Source organism: Balaenoptera acutorostrata, chromosome 16 (assembly GCF_949987535.1).
Source record: "Balaenoptera acutorostrata chromosome 16, mBalAcu1.1, whole genome shotgun sequence".
NCBI classification, from domain to species: domain Eukaryota; kingdom Metazoa; phylum Chordata; class Mammalia; order Artiodactyla; family Balaenopteridae; genus Balaenoptera; species Balaenoptera acutorostrata.
In genome coordinates this window covers 78,291,340-78,305,405 of record NC_080079.1, presented here as the reverse complement: position 1 = coordinate 78,305,405, position 14,066 = coordinate 78,291,340, and the positions used below count along the sequence as shown (strand labels likewise).

Below are 14,066 nucleotides of genomic sequence, written 5' to 3'. Positions count from 1 at the left end.
GTCTTCGTTTCTGTGCGAGGGCTTTCTCTAGTTGTGGCAAGCGGGGGCCACTCTTCATCGCGGTGCGTGGGCCTCTCACTATCGCGGCCTCTCATGTTGCGAAGCAGAGGCTCCAGACGTGCAGGCTCAGTAGTTGTGGCTCACGGGCCTAGTTGCTCCGCGGCATGTGGGATCTTCCCAGACCAGGGCTCGAATCCGTGTCCCCTGCATTAGCAGGCAGATTCTCAACCACTGCACCACCAGGGAAGCCCCCAATCTACCTTCTTATCCATTAAAAAGTACTATTTAGAGAGAATACTCTAAGGTTCAACCAGTAATGTAAATATAAACGTCTTAAAAACTAACTCTTGGGAGAAAATACAAATCATATATCTGATAAGGTTAATATCTAGAATACACAAAGAATTCCTACAACTCAGCAACAAAAATGCAAATGACCCAATCAACAAATGGGCCAAGAACTTGAATAGACATTTCTCCAAACATGTTATACAAATGACCAATAAACATATGAAAAGATGCTCAACATCACTAATCATCAGGGAAATGGAAATCAAAACCACAATGTGATATCACTTCACACCCATTAGGGTGGCTACTATCAAATAACCAGAAAGTAACAAGGGTTGACAAAGACTTGGAGAAATTGGAACCCTCGTGCAGTGCTGATGGGATTGTAAAATGGTACAACTGCTACGGAATACAATATAAATATTTTTCCTCAAAAATTTAAATACAGGGCTTCCCTGGTGGCACAGTGGTTAAGAACCCGCCTGCCAATGCAGGGGACATGGGTTTGAGCCCTAGTCTGGGAAGATCCCACATGCCGTGGAGCAACTAAGCCCGTGCGCCACAACTACTGAGTCTGCGCTCTAGTGCCCGCGAGTCACAACTACTGAAGCCTGTGTGCCTAGAGCCCGTGCTCAGCAACAAGAGAAGCCACCGCAATGAGCAGCCTGCGCACCGAACCAAAGAGTAGCCCCCGCTCGCCGCAACTAGAGAAAAGCCCACATGCAGCAACGAAGACCCAATGCAGCCAAAAAAATAAATAAATAAAATAAATAAATTTATTTAAAAAAAAAATTTAATTACAGAAGTACCAGGCATCCCACTTCTGGGTATATATCCAAAAGAACTGAAAGTAGGGTTGTGAAAAGATATTTGCACACCCAAGTTCTTAACAGCATGATTCACAATAGCCAAGAGGTGGAATCTCCCTAAATGCCCATCAGTGGATGAATGGAAAAACAAAATGTGGTGTATATACACACACTGGAATATCATTCAGCCTTAAAAAGGAAGGGAATTCTGACATATGTTACAACACATATGAACTTTGAGGACATTAAGCTACATGAGATAAGTCAGTCACAAAAAGACAAATACTGTATGATTTCATTTATATGAGGTGTCTAAAGCAGTCAAATTCATAGAAACAAAAAGTAAAATGGTGATGACCAGGGGCTGGGGGAGGTTGGAAAAGGCAAGTTATTTCATGGGTGTAGAGTTTCAGAGTTTTGCAAACTAAAAAAGTTCCGAGATCTGTTTCACAACAATGTGAATATACTTAGCACTACTGAACTGTACACTTAAAAATGTTTAAGATGGTAAATTTTATTTTTACCACAATAAAAAAAAATTCATAGAAAACGTAGCTCCTGAGATAGATTGTTAGTGGTAACAAATTAGATGGCCAACAGGCTGCTTTTTCTTCTGTAGAATCCTTGGTACATAAAGAAGGAGGAAGAGGAAGAACAAATTGACCTTGGAAATCCCTTACCCGCTATTACCGTCTCCTGTGATCCCCTAACATAATAACTACATATTCAAAATCATTAAAAAAATTAAAATTAAAAAAAAAATTAGGGCTTCCCTGGTGGCGCAGTGGTTGAGAATCTGCCTGCCAATGCAGGGGACACGGGTTCGAGCCCTGGTCTGGGAAGATCCCACATGCCACGGAGCAACTAGGCCCGTGAGCCACAATTACTCAGCCTGCGCGTCTGGAGCCTGTGCTCTGCAACAAGAGAGGCCACGACAGTGAGAGGCCCGCGCACCGCGATGAAGAGTGGCCCCCACTTGCCGCAACTAGAGAAAGCCCTCGCACAGAAACGAAGACTCAACACAGTCATAAATAAATAAATTAATTAATTAATTAATTATAAAAAAAAATGCCCATGGGCAGCAAATAGAGATTTAAAAAAAAAAAAAATTAAAAAAATCATTTTGCATATATCAATGACCTTTGTTTCAGACGAGAGGGCTTTTCCTGAGCATAATCTTTGTGGTTGTTAAACTCTGGTTTTGTAGCTTCTTTGTCTTTGTCCGCTCGATCTGGCACCAGATGGCCATGAGCTGTCTTCATGAGAACCTCGAAGTCCGAATCCACATCATAATCCTCCAAATCATTCTTGGGCCCAAAGAGACTGGCGCCCGGGATGCCTCCAGCCGCAGTCTTGGAGAAGACCTCCGCGCACTCGATGGGCATGCTCAGACGATAAAACATGATATCCGTGCTGCTGTTCTGAGAGCCAAAGGACCTCTGAGTGACCTTTAAACACGGGGAACTGTCGATGGTGCCGTCTATTCTGGTCACCTAACAAATGAAGACGTGATTGTTCACACCCTCATCGTTGTTAGTTTCCTGATTCTAAAACCCTAACGTGCATCACACCTTTACAATCCAAAACATGGCCCGCCCGTGGCATAATTTCATAAATGAGATCATTAAATAGAGGGATTGCTGTGTTACAGACATACTCACAGTTCTGTTTCTAACTCAGAAGATGATTTGGGAAATTCATGTGAAAACTGTATATATTCAGATTGAGCCTGACATTGCCTACATAAAAAAAGAATTATATACAGTTGACCCTTGAACACCGCAGGTTTGAACTGCTTGGATCCACTTATATGTGGATATTTTTCAATAGTAAATACTATAGCACTACATAATCCGCGGCTGGCTGAATCCGTGGGTACAGAGGGCCGACTATAAAGTATATGCAGATTAATCCCTAAGTTGTTTGAGCATTAACTGTAGGTAAACAGTCTAATCACCCTCTCATAAGTACCTAAAAATCAGAGGGTAATCCTGTCCTTAGATTCCCCTACAGTGGAACACAGCAGAGACATCATTTTAAGTAAATGATAGTAACTATCCAAGTAGGAACACCCGCTCCTGGTTTTTGGCAATGGTCTGATTTCTAAAGGAAAAGCAAACCTCAATATGCTCATGGTTTGGTGGAACTTGGAGAAACTGAGGAAGTCTCTTGCTTAGCCACATGGTAATATCCCTGTTCGTGTTAACGGCAAATGGTTCATAGCTCTCTTGTAAGCCACAGATGGTGAAATATTTCAAGGTGCTGACGTCCTTTCCAAAGTTCATCCTGCCCACTTGAGCCACTCCAAGGCTACATACAGGTATGAATCCTGGGAAGAAAAAAAAAATACATCAAAATCTTCAGTATCATTCGTATAAGATCCTTTCAGCATGGAATCACCAAAAGTATTGCTCTAAAACTCTTCCCTTTGTGAGAACCGTTGCCCTGAGGCGAAAATAATAGTGGGGTAAAGAGACCACGGACACTAAGTATTAAATGTGAGGATCAGAAGACCAGTATTTGCTCTTGGCATCATAATTCGTTAAATGTGGGCCTGAGGTAAGTCCCTTCTTCCACCCTGGACTTCTGTAAAATGAGGCAACTACTAAACAGCCCCGAGTCCTCCGGAAATCCTGGGGACCACAACCCCCTCCCCACAGCCTCCCAGCTCCGAAGTGCAGGTGACTCTCTTGCAGAGGGAAAATAAGAAGTAAGTGCCAAAGCGCATTGCCGAAGAGCCTGAAAAGTGCAAACATCAAACACAGCTGAGCTTTACATGTAACTCAAAGAAGAAAACAAAAGGATTGGAGGCCACGTTTTTAAAGGTGTTCATTCACTTATAGCTGCTTTTGATCTTTGAAGAGAATTTTGCCTCTTTTTTTCCCCCTAGGGTACCCTAGAACTAAGCGTGGAAAATATACATATAAATAAGAATTTGGAAGTAGCTGCTAAAATCCTACTGAAACTCCTCCATCTGTCCCTTTCCCTTCAATGTCACTGTCGGTATAGATTAAGCAGGGTAATGCAAAATTAACATAAATAGCTAAGATAAGAAATCAAAAAGTAAGTTAAAAGTTAACAAGAAACTAAATCAAAAGCAACAGCAATAAGCAATGAAGAAAAAACCAAAATATTTCAATGTGTGGCAGGGATGGTTAATCTTTCCATTATTAAATAAAAAGGGGAAACTACATTAATTATGTTAATTGTTTGAGTCCTTTGTAATTAACTGTCTGGCAAGGGGATGAGATGATACTTTTCAGTGGAAGGGGCATTTACATACTCTTCATATCTTTCTGTAATATTTTACACATGAAAGTTCAAGTAGTCAGCACAATAAACAAGGCCAGTATTGGGATGCAGACTACAAATTAGAGGATCTAACTTGCAGATCCAAAAAGCAGGGGAGGGCTTCCCTGGTGGCGCAGTGATTGAGAATCCGCCTGCTAATGCAGGGGACACGGGTTCGAGCCCTGGTCTGGGAAGATCCCACATGCCGCGGAGCAACTAAGCCCGTGAGCCACAACTACTGAGCCTGCGCATCTGGAGCCTGTGCTCCGCAACAAGAGAGGCCATGATAGTGAGAGGTCCGCGCACTGCGATGAAGAGTGGCGCCCGCTTGCCACAACTAGAGAAAGCCCTCGCACAGAAACGAAGACCCAACACAGCCATAAATAAATAAATAAATAAATAAATAAATTAAAAAAAATACTCATGCCTGGGCCCACCCCCAGATATTCTGGTAATTGATTTGGAGTGGGGCCTCAGCATATTCTGGGGGGGGGGGGAAAAAAAAAAAGCAGGGGACCCTCAGAGTAAGCTGACAGATTTCTACCATTATGATGTCCATTTCTTCCCTTGTTGAAATTAGTGGCAGTGAAAGCAATGTATAACTCTCAAGACAGCACAAGACAATAGAAATTACATCTGATAATTCATAATGATTTCACCCAGTTTGTATCATCAATATATATTTAAATAAATGGTTGAATCATAGCATTACCAACTGGGAAACAAGAACACATCCAGCTGGGTTCAAGGAAGTGTGAGCGATGAGTTTCTAGCTAAAACTAAAAAATCCACAGCTGTGTCTGCACCTGCCAGCTCTTGATGCAGTAGTCAAGGAAGTTGTCTTAAATAAGTGTCCCCAAAGGAATCAAAGAAAAGGATTGGATAAATGCAATAGATCTGAGACAGCTTGAACTACATTTACACAAACGGGAAAACCTAACATCCATTTCACATAAACTAGGGGATACCAAGACAGAAACATCTCTGCTGATGCTAAACATTTTTCTTTCTAACCACTTTATATGTAGTTGGAGTTCCTACTCTAAAAGTGAAGTTATTGGATATCTTAAAATATCTGCATAGTAGATCTTTGGGTGTTCGTTATATTAATATCTGAACTTTTCTGTATGTCTGATATATTTTCATCTAAAAAATCAAGTATTTAGTGTTGTGTGCAAAGATTTGTGTCCTAAACTGTTCACTATGGCTATGTATACAATCATAGAATATTGTTTGGACAATAAATATGTGTTTTTCTTTTCCTGGAGATGGTATACTACTTAGCTTTTGAAAATCTGGTTTTCAAAGGTTCATTAATATATAGGAAAATATTCACAGTATGTATTATTTCGAGAAAGAAAGATGGAACATATGGCTTATTTTTAAAGATACAAAAACACCAGAAGGGTTTTTTTAATCAAAAAAGTTTCAGAATGGTGGAATTTTTAATGCTTTTTCCCTCTTTTTATGTCTCTCAATTTAACAATTTTTTTCAATGAATATGTATTTAATGATGACAACAAATGACAGCCTTCGTAAAAATAAAATATTCATTTAAGAAAATGGGATATACCTATATCTTTCTCATATAGAAAGGTGGAAGAATGATGTGGATATAAAATGGTCCAAACAACATGTTCTTCAAGTTGCTGAAGTTCAAGTTCTCATTGCTACTGAGTGTGCAGTGAGCTTGGTACCAGAAATCTTGCTAATAAAATTACACTAGTACAAGAGTGATGAAAAGTGGTTTAGCAATATGCATTAAGACACTTTCACCTATTCATTTCTTTATCCAACAGATGTTTATTGAGCAGCTACTGTGTGCCAGAAACAGGGAATACTAGGTCGCTAACACAGACCCAGCTAAATGTTCTCATAGTCTAATACGGTGGGGAGACAAGTGAAGAAGTAATAAAATAACCTACTGACCCATCTAAAAAGAGGGAGTGCTAAGAGCCGAGGAAGAGTAGAGAGATGAAGTCAGGAAGATTTTGCAGAAGAGTCACCATCTAAGTAGAGGGCAGACAGGCAGTCCTGGGAAATGACTAAGAACAGGGACTTTGGAATCCAAGAGACCTGGATTCAAGTTTCAGCTCCACCACTTCTTGGCAAGTTACTTAAGTTCCCTAAGCTTTAATTCTTTCTTCTGTAATATCTACCCACTAGGGTTATGGTTTTAAAAACAAGATCCTGTATGTATAGTGCTTAATATATCTGCTCACTAAACTCAATTTTAAATGGAAAATAAAAGGTAAAAGAAACTAAATAGGCGTAATAAGAGAATGGTTAATTATGATGCATACACAAGATTAAATAGGTGTAGTCATTAAAAATCATGTTCAGGGCTCACCAAAATAAAACTATACAGGGAGGTAAAACTAACATGGCAACATTTAAAAACTGGTGATTCCAGGTGAAGCGTACACAGGTGTACATTGCACTATTCTTGCACTTTTCTAAAAGGCTGACATTTCTCAAAATATGATATTGGTAAAAATACAACAAGTTATGCTTAAAATACTTTTATGCCTTAGGACAACATATTATATATAATATTAAGTTTAAAAAAGGTGGCAAAAAATTATTTTTACATCTCAAACCTTTAAATGGGAGAAAAACACATTAAAAGTCAAATTTCTCTCTGGGTAGTGGGAATATAATTTTTAACCATTTTCTTATACTCCTTTGTATTTTCCAAATGCTCAAAAAGAATATATTAATTTTATGAAAGATAAATAGATACACTTTTTCATTAGCTTATAGCAGTAGGTGGTTTTTTCACTGCTTTAGCGTTTTGGTCTCCTTTAAAGGAATTTATCTGTGAAAGTACATCCATAAGTAGAAATTACACTTTTTTCTCTTTGTAATTTAAATAAAGTAGAACTTAATAAAAATTAAATTGTATTCTGACTTCAGAAGATGCAGTTTTAATAGCTGTTATGATAATAAAACAATAGGTATTTCTAAAAACTACATTTTTTAAATTAGCATATCACAGCAGGAACAACTACATGGCAAAGGTATCAAAGCAGATAGAGAGTGGAGGAAAAACTCCAGGCACTTTTCAGTCACCACATGGGAAAGGGCCAGGCCTCAGTCACTTCCATTTGGCCAATGCCCTGCAAATAAATGTGTTGACAACAGATGAAATGCTTACCACACAAGGCTCCCTAACAGCAGCTAATTCCCTGAGTGTTCATCTCAGTGACCGTTAACCACAATTCATTGAGACAGGAATCATTATTGTCTTTTTCCAGTGATTTAAGTCCAATCTCGGCTTAAATCACAGCTAAGTGGCCAGAAAAGAAACCCAGGTCTGCCAGATCTCAAGCTCTGTGCTTTAACTCAGGCCTGTAAATCACCAGAGAGTAGAGATTTTAGGTTTCCTGGACCATATGGTCTCTGTGAAAACTACTCAAGCCTGTGTTACAGAGCAAAAGCAGCCACAGATAACATGTAAACAAAGGAGCATGGCTGTGTTCCAATAAAGCTTTACTCACAAAAACTGGTGGCAGGCTGGATGTGGCCCTCAGACCTTAGTTTGCCAACTCCTACTCTAAGTTTTCAACATTCAAACATTGTGTATCAGGTCCCTCCATTTGGAAAATATCTAAAGAACACCGACCAGGTACCAACCACTATTCTAGGCACTGGAAATACAGCTGTGAACAGAACAAAAAGGAGTCCCTACCTTTCCGGAGCTTATCTTTATGTAGAGAAGGCAGATAATGAATAAATAAATAGTTACCAATATACATAACACAATGTCAGGAAGTCATAAATGCTATCAGGACTGATGGAATGTTTTGCCATGAATTACACAAGACGAGTTGATAAATGACCTCACTCTTAATCATTTCCCACAGCAAAACATGATAACTGAGGTTCAATTCTTTATTAGCTTGAGGTATGCTGAACGCAAAAATATTCCAACCCAATGAAACAGACTTCCACAAATTCACACACACCCCCCCCCCCGGCACAGGTGAAATGTTGGTCCTACCTTCCTGTCCTTTGTGTTCTCGATCTTCTATTCCAGTTACCTTAACTGACACCCTGCAAATAACAAAGTCTGATGTATCTAAGGGAAGTTTTCTTCCTGGCAGTGGGTCTTAAATTAGTACACATGAGTCCAATTGGTTACTTGGGCCTGTGCCAGACCCGCCCTAGCTATTTGTAAATCTGTTAAAACAGTAGCTACAGCTTATGGCTAAACTGCTTCCTCCAACAAAAGACAGATGGCTACAGCAAATTTTAACTTTCTCTGTTGAGAAGCCTCTTCGCTCCTGAGCAGAGGGGTGTGTTGGGAGCATGCAAGTCCAGCAAAAGAAGTGGCGGTCACAGGATGTGGTGCTGAGAGGCCAGCATGAAAAGAAGATAAAGCAGGTCACAAGCGTACCAGCTTTTCCTAAGAATATACGATTTCGGATTTCAAATTTTCTAAAACACAGATAGGAATCAACATTTACAAGCCAAACCAAACGGCCAAAAGCAGATAAAAATGGCCGATATTACACTAACATGTAAATTTGAGTTATTTGATCAGAAGGAAGGGTAACATTTACTGGTGACCTACTATGTGCCAGATAACATGTAAGCACTTTTCCATTCATTATTATTATTATTATGCTTTTTAAAAAAAAATTTGGCCACGTTGTGTGGCATGCAGGATCTTAGTTCCCCCACCAGGGATTGAACCCACGCCCCTTGCAGTGGAAGCACGGAGTCTTGACCACTGGACTGCCAGAGAAGACCTCCCATTTATTATTAAATATTAACCCCATTTTTCAAGATGAGGAAACAACTAAGATGTTAAATCATCTTGTCTAACTAAGGTCCTACAGCTAGTTAAATGGGATGCTAAAAGTTGAATCAAGAATGCAGAGAAGGAGGGAAAAACAAAAACAAAAAACACTTGCCTTAGATTTCTGGGCTCTTTAGACTTGCAAGGGGCATGAAAAGACCATTTCCAATTAGTGTTTTTTATTTTAAGGATATGAAAACAGAGGGGCTGGCCATTTGCCCAAGATCATATAGGAAGAATGATTTTCAGAATAGGGTCTAGAACCCAGGGCTTCAGACATGATATTTGTTGCTTCTATTTCATGTTGGCTTCGAAAATGAATTAAGGAATTATGCTAAGTGAGGTCTTAGGGAATTTTCCATGATGCAAATGCATCTTTAATGCATGGACTCTGTAACATCAATGCTGGAACAAGAGGGACAGTCCCATACTTTCTTCCTGGCTCTTGGTTTATTTCAGATAATCAAAGCAGTAGAATTTTTATTTTTGACCTTGAATATCATTTTAAAGCCATCACATTCTCTCCATCAGTTCAAATCCAGAAAAAAAGAACGTTTAATATACACAGGGTTCTGACATCCTTTATTCTGATTCCTTGATCTTTTCAGTATTATTTAAACATTAAATCTTGCTGTTTGGCTCTATAGCATTCATAGATAATAAGCCATTGGTGTTGTAAATAAGCCATTGGTGGTGTACATCTGTATTACTCCTTCTAGTACCTCAAACATACATTCACTATATGCAAAACTGCCAATTTGCGGATAGGCTAGTATATACACAAATTACCTCATTAACCACCTATCAACTTTATTCATTCTCAAAATGGTCTGTAAGGTAGAAATTTCCTCTGTTCATCAATATATAAAATTTAACTGTCAATTAACTGATCAGTTTAGGCTAAGCAGTTTGATTTTCACTGAATTCCCCAATCATTTCACAATGAATTTCCCCAAACAACATGTTGTTTAGATTACATACACATAAGCTCAAAAGATATATATTAAATAATAATCTGAAATTTAACACTAAATATTAAAAATCTCCTCACTGCTTGAAGTATTCCATGAATGTAGTACATATTTAAGAGTTTCATTCCTGGAAATATCCAGAGTGTTTCTAGGATAGCTTCCCTTTCTGATTCCAGGGAAAACTATGAGACTGATTATGCTGGTTTCCATCATCTTCATATTCTTTAGAATTTGTCTACCACTTTATAACTGTCTTTATCTTCACTCAAAATATGTAGTGTCCCAACCCAATTCCCTGACTGTTTGAATTGCTCCACTGCAGTGAGTCATACTCCTAACTTCTTCCTTCCTTTAACAATAGTTTATTTTTAACTAGGGTGATTCCCAATAACGTTACTTTCCCGGGTCTGATAACAAACCTAGGTCCCAGGTCTGTACCAACAGCAAGTTGTACAGAGTGTCACTAGTGACAGAATGGACAGATGTTATGATGGAGTCAGGAAGGTAGGTATTTGGGACAGAACAGACCCAACCTTATCTCACACCGTGTTGACAGCTACTCTTCTGGATGAGCCATACACATCTGCCAAATAGTGCATATTTCAACTGAGGGTAAAAAGAATATTGTATTATAAGTATAGACTGACGGTTCTATATTCTGTTTTTTTCTTTCTTTCTTTCTTTTTTTAAAGGCAGCAAAATAAAATCAATAATGGAAAGTTATCCCTCTCTTTTTCCTTACAGGTCTTTTCTGCCTAAAGCTATGCAGCTATTTTAATTACAAAAATATTCTTCTGGTTTTCTGCCAAGGAAAGGAATTCCATGCAGTCTCAGCACCAGGAATTCAGTTTTGCTTACTGTCCTTTCAAGTGGCAGATACAGAATTAAAAGCATCCTTTCTGGATTTGATTATCATCATTACGGGTGTAGAACCCGAGGGCCCTGAGATCATCTTTACTTACAGAAGAGCTGACAAGCTTGAAAAAGCTCCAGTGTAATGAGACATTTACACAACGCAAGATATGTCCCAGAGCCTACTTTGTAAAACGCAGGTAATCTCCAGACAAAATAACTATTCTTTCACCATCTGGCAAGATGTTAAATGACTCTCTGCCTTGCTTTAAATTAACGATATGATTAGCTCTTCAAATTACTGGTAACATGAAGCTCTTGCACATTTAAGAGTAAATTGAAAATGGTTCTAGATGAGTATGGGATATAAGCACAGAGGGGTTGTGTATTAATTTCCTAGGGTTGCCATAGCAAAATACCACAGACATTTTCTTTATTTATTCATCTATCCACAGACACTTAGGTTGTTTCCATATCTTGGCTATTGTGAGTAACCCTGCAATGAACATGGGAGTGCAGAGATCTCCTTGAGATCCTAATTTCTATTCCTTCAGATCTATATCCAGAAGTGGTTTTGCTGCAGCATATGGTAGTTACAGTTTTAATTTTTTGAGAAACCTCCATACTGTTTTCCACAGTGGCTGCACCAATTTACATTCCCACCAACAGTGCACCAGGGTTCCCTTTTCTCCACACCCTCACCAACATTTGTTACCTTTAGTTTTTTTTTTACTATAAATGTTCTTACAGGTGTGAGATGATATCTCGTGTTTTTGACTTGCCCTTCCCTGCTGATTAGTGATGGAGAGCACTTTATATATCTGTTCAGTTTCTTTGCCCATTTTTAAAATGGGTTATTTGTTTTTTGTTTGTTTGGTTTTGGTTTTGGTTTGTGCTACAGAGTTGCAGGAGTTCCTTATATATTTTGGATTACCCTTTATGAGATATATGATTTGCAAATATTTTCTCCCATTCCATAGGTTGCCTTTTCGTTGTGTTCACGGTTTCCTTTGTTGTGCAGAAAGGTTTTAGTTTAATTCCACTTGTCCATTTTTCCTTCTGCTGACTTTTCTTGTGGTTGAAAAAATCATTGCCAAGGCCACTGTCAAATAGTTTCTCCCCTATATTTTCTTCTTCGGGTTTTACAGTTTCAAGTCTAATGTTAAAGTTTTTAATCCATTTTGAGTTGATTTCTGTGTATAGTCCAAAATCATGTTGTGTACAGTCACAAAAACATTTTCTGTGTGGTTCAAAATTAGATAAGGGTCCAATTTCATTCTTTGTATATGAATATCCTATTATCCCAACGCCAGTTATGAAAGAGATGACACTATCCTCACTATGCATTTTTGTTATGCTTGTCAAAGATCAGTTGACCATATATGATAAATTTCATAGTAAAGTTTACCTCTCAATAAAGTTCAGTGATTTTCTCTGTAAAAGTATTGTACACCTTCTGTTATAAATTTCACAGTAAAGTTTACCTCTCAATAAAGTTCAGTGATTTTCTCTGTAAAAGTATTGTACACCTTCTGTTACAGTGATAACTAGTGATTACTGAAAACACCTGATGTTACTGTAAATGGTATCTGCTATTTAATTTAGTTTTCCAGGTTTCCTGTTAGTATAGAAATGCTACCTTGCTAAATGCTCCAGTTATTCCTAGTAATGTCTGTAGATTCTTTAGGGTTTTCTTTGCAAATGATTAAATTATCTGCAGATAATTATAGACTGCTGTTCCTCTTATTCCAATTCTTAACATTTCCAATTTCTTTTTCTTGTCTATTACAAGTTTGAAAACCAATTTAGGACAAGAGCCTTTTTAGCACAAGAATAAACTGAAGTACTAAAAGAGTTTATAAATGCTCTATATTTAAATTCCTCTCACATCTACCTGTCTTTATATCTGTGCCATGCTTGCTTTGGGATTTTTACCATCTTCATCATTTCTTCTTATTGCTATAGAGAATGTCAGCTCAGACATAAATATATTGGCTAGTAAAGCAATCAAAAGAACAATGTGGTAAGATATACAAAAATATATTTATTCTCTACTAGCCCTGTTCTTGTCCCCCACCTAACATGGTAAGAATCATCTCCACTGGGCTCCTGAGGAAGTATATCAAGGCACGCTCCATATAAAAATTATAATTTAAAAAAAAAGCTTCAGTCTCAAATTTGATATGGAATAATCTCTGGCTTTGATAAGATGAACTAGACTCTGGATGAATCAGAAGAACCCCTTTCAGGTTCTTGCTATGGGGCATCATATCTCGATTGGCTACCAGACCTCTGTGGGTAAAAGTTAGAATGTCTTCTATGTTACGGGCAACTTAATTTGTGATAAAATTAACTCCTGATTAGTCAACTGTGTATGGACTGGGGGAATACATCTAAAGATTCGTGATGAAGAAAAATGCTTGAGGTAGACCAGCTTGCAAGCATTAATTCCTGTTCTCTACCTTTCTGAGTAGACAGGCACTAAGGATGCCCTTTGATAGTTTTCTGAGTCTGAAGGTTCAGTTGAAACTAAAAATGTATTGATCAATGTATTTGTTTTCCATTGCTGTTGAACAAACTACCACAAACTTATCAGTTTAAAATAATGCCCATTTATTACCTCCTAGTTCTGTAGGTCAGAAGTCCAGGTATGGCATGACTGGGGTTCTCTGCTTAGCGTCATGAGGATGAAATCAAGGTACTGGCTGGACTGTGTTTTCATCTGAGGCTCGGAATCCTCTTTCAAGCTCCCTGGCTGTTAAATGAATTCAGTTCTTTGTGGCTGTAGGACCGAGGTCTCCTTTTTCTTGCCAGCTATCAACCAGGGGCTGTTCTCAGATTTCCACCATGTGGCCCTCTCACACCACAACAGTTTGTTCCTTGCGGTCCAGGAGATTTTATCTCACACTTTGGATCTCTCTGACTTCAAGAAGGAACCAATCTCTTTGAAGAGCTCACCTGATTAGGTCAGGCCCATATGGCTAATCTCCGCTGGATTAACTCAAAGTCAACTGGTTAGTAACCTAATCATGAGACCTATACCCCATC

General features: G+C 38.5%; 1 protein-coding gene across 7 annotated transcripts in view; it reads right to left on the bottom strand.

Moving 5' to 3' along the window:
• Positions 1–14,066, bottom strand: part of RYR2 (ryanodine receptor 2) — a 429,286-nt gene that overhangs the window by 237,977 nt on the left and 177,243 nt on the right. For all 7 annotated transcript variants that reach the window (XM_057530902.1, XM_057530903.1, XM_057530904.1 and 4 more), the window contains exons 25-26: positions 3,221–3,429; positions 2,241–2,593 (exon numbers count right to left, since the gene is read on the bottom strand). In XM_057530902.1, the coding sequence (XP_057386885.1) occupies positions 2,241–2,593; positions 3,221–3,429 (562 nt within the window). The remainder of the gene's footprint in view (positions 1–2,240; positions 2,594–3,220; positions 3,430–14,066) is intronic.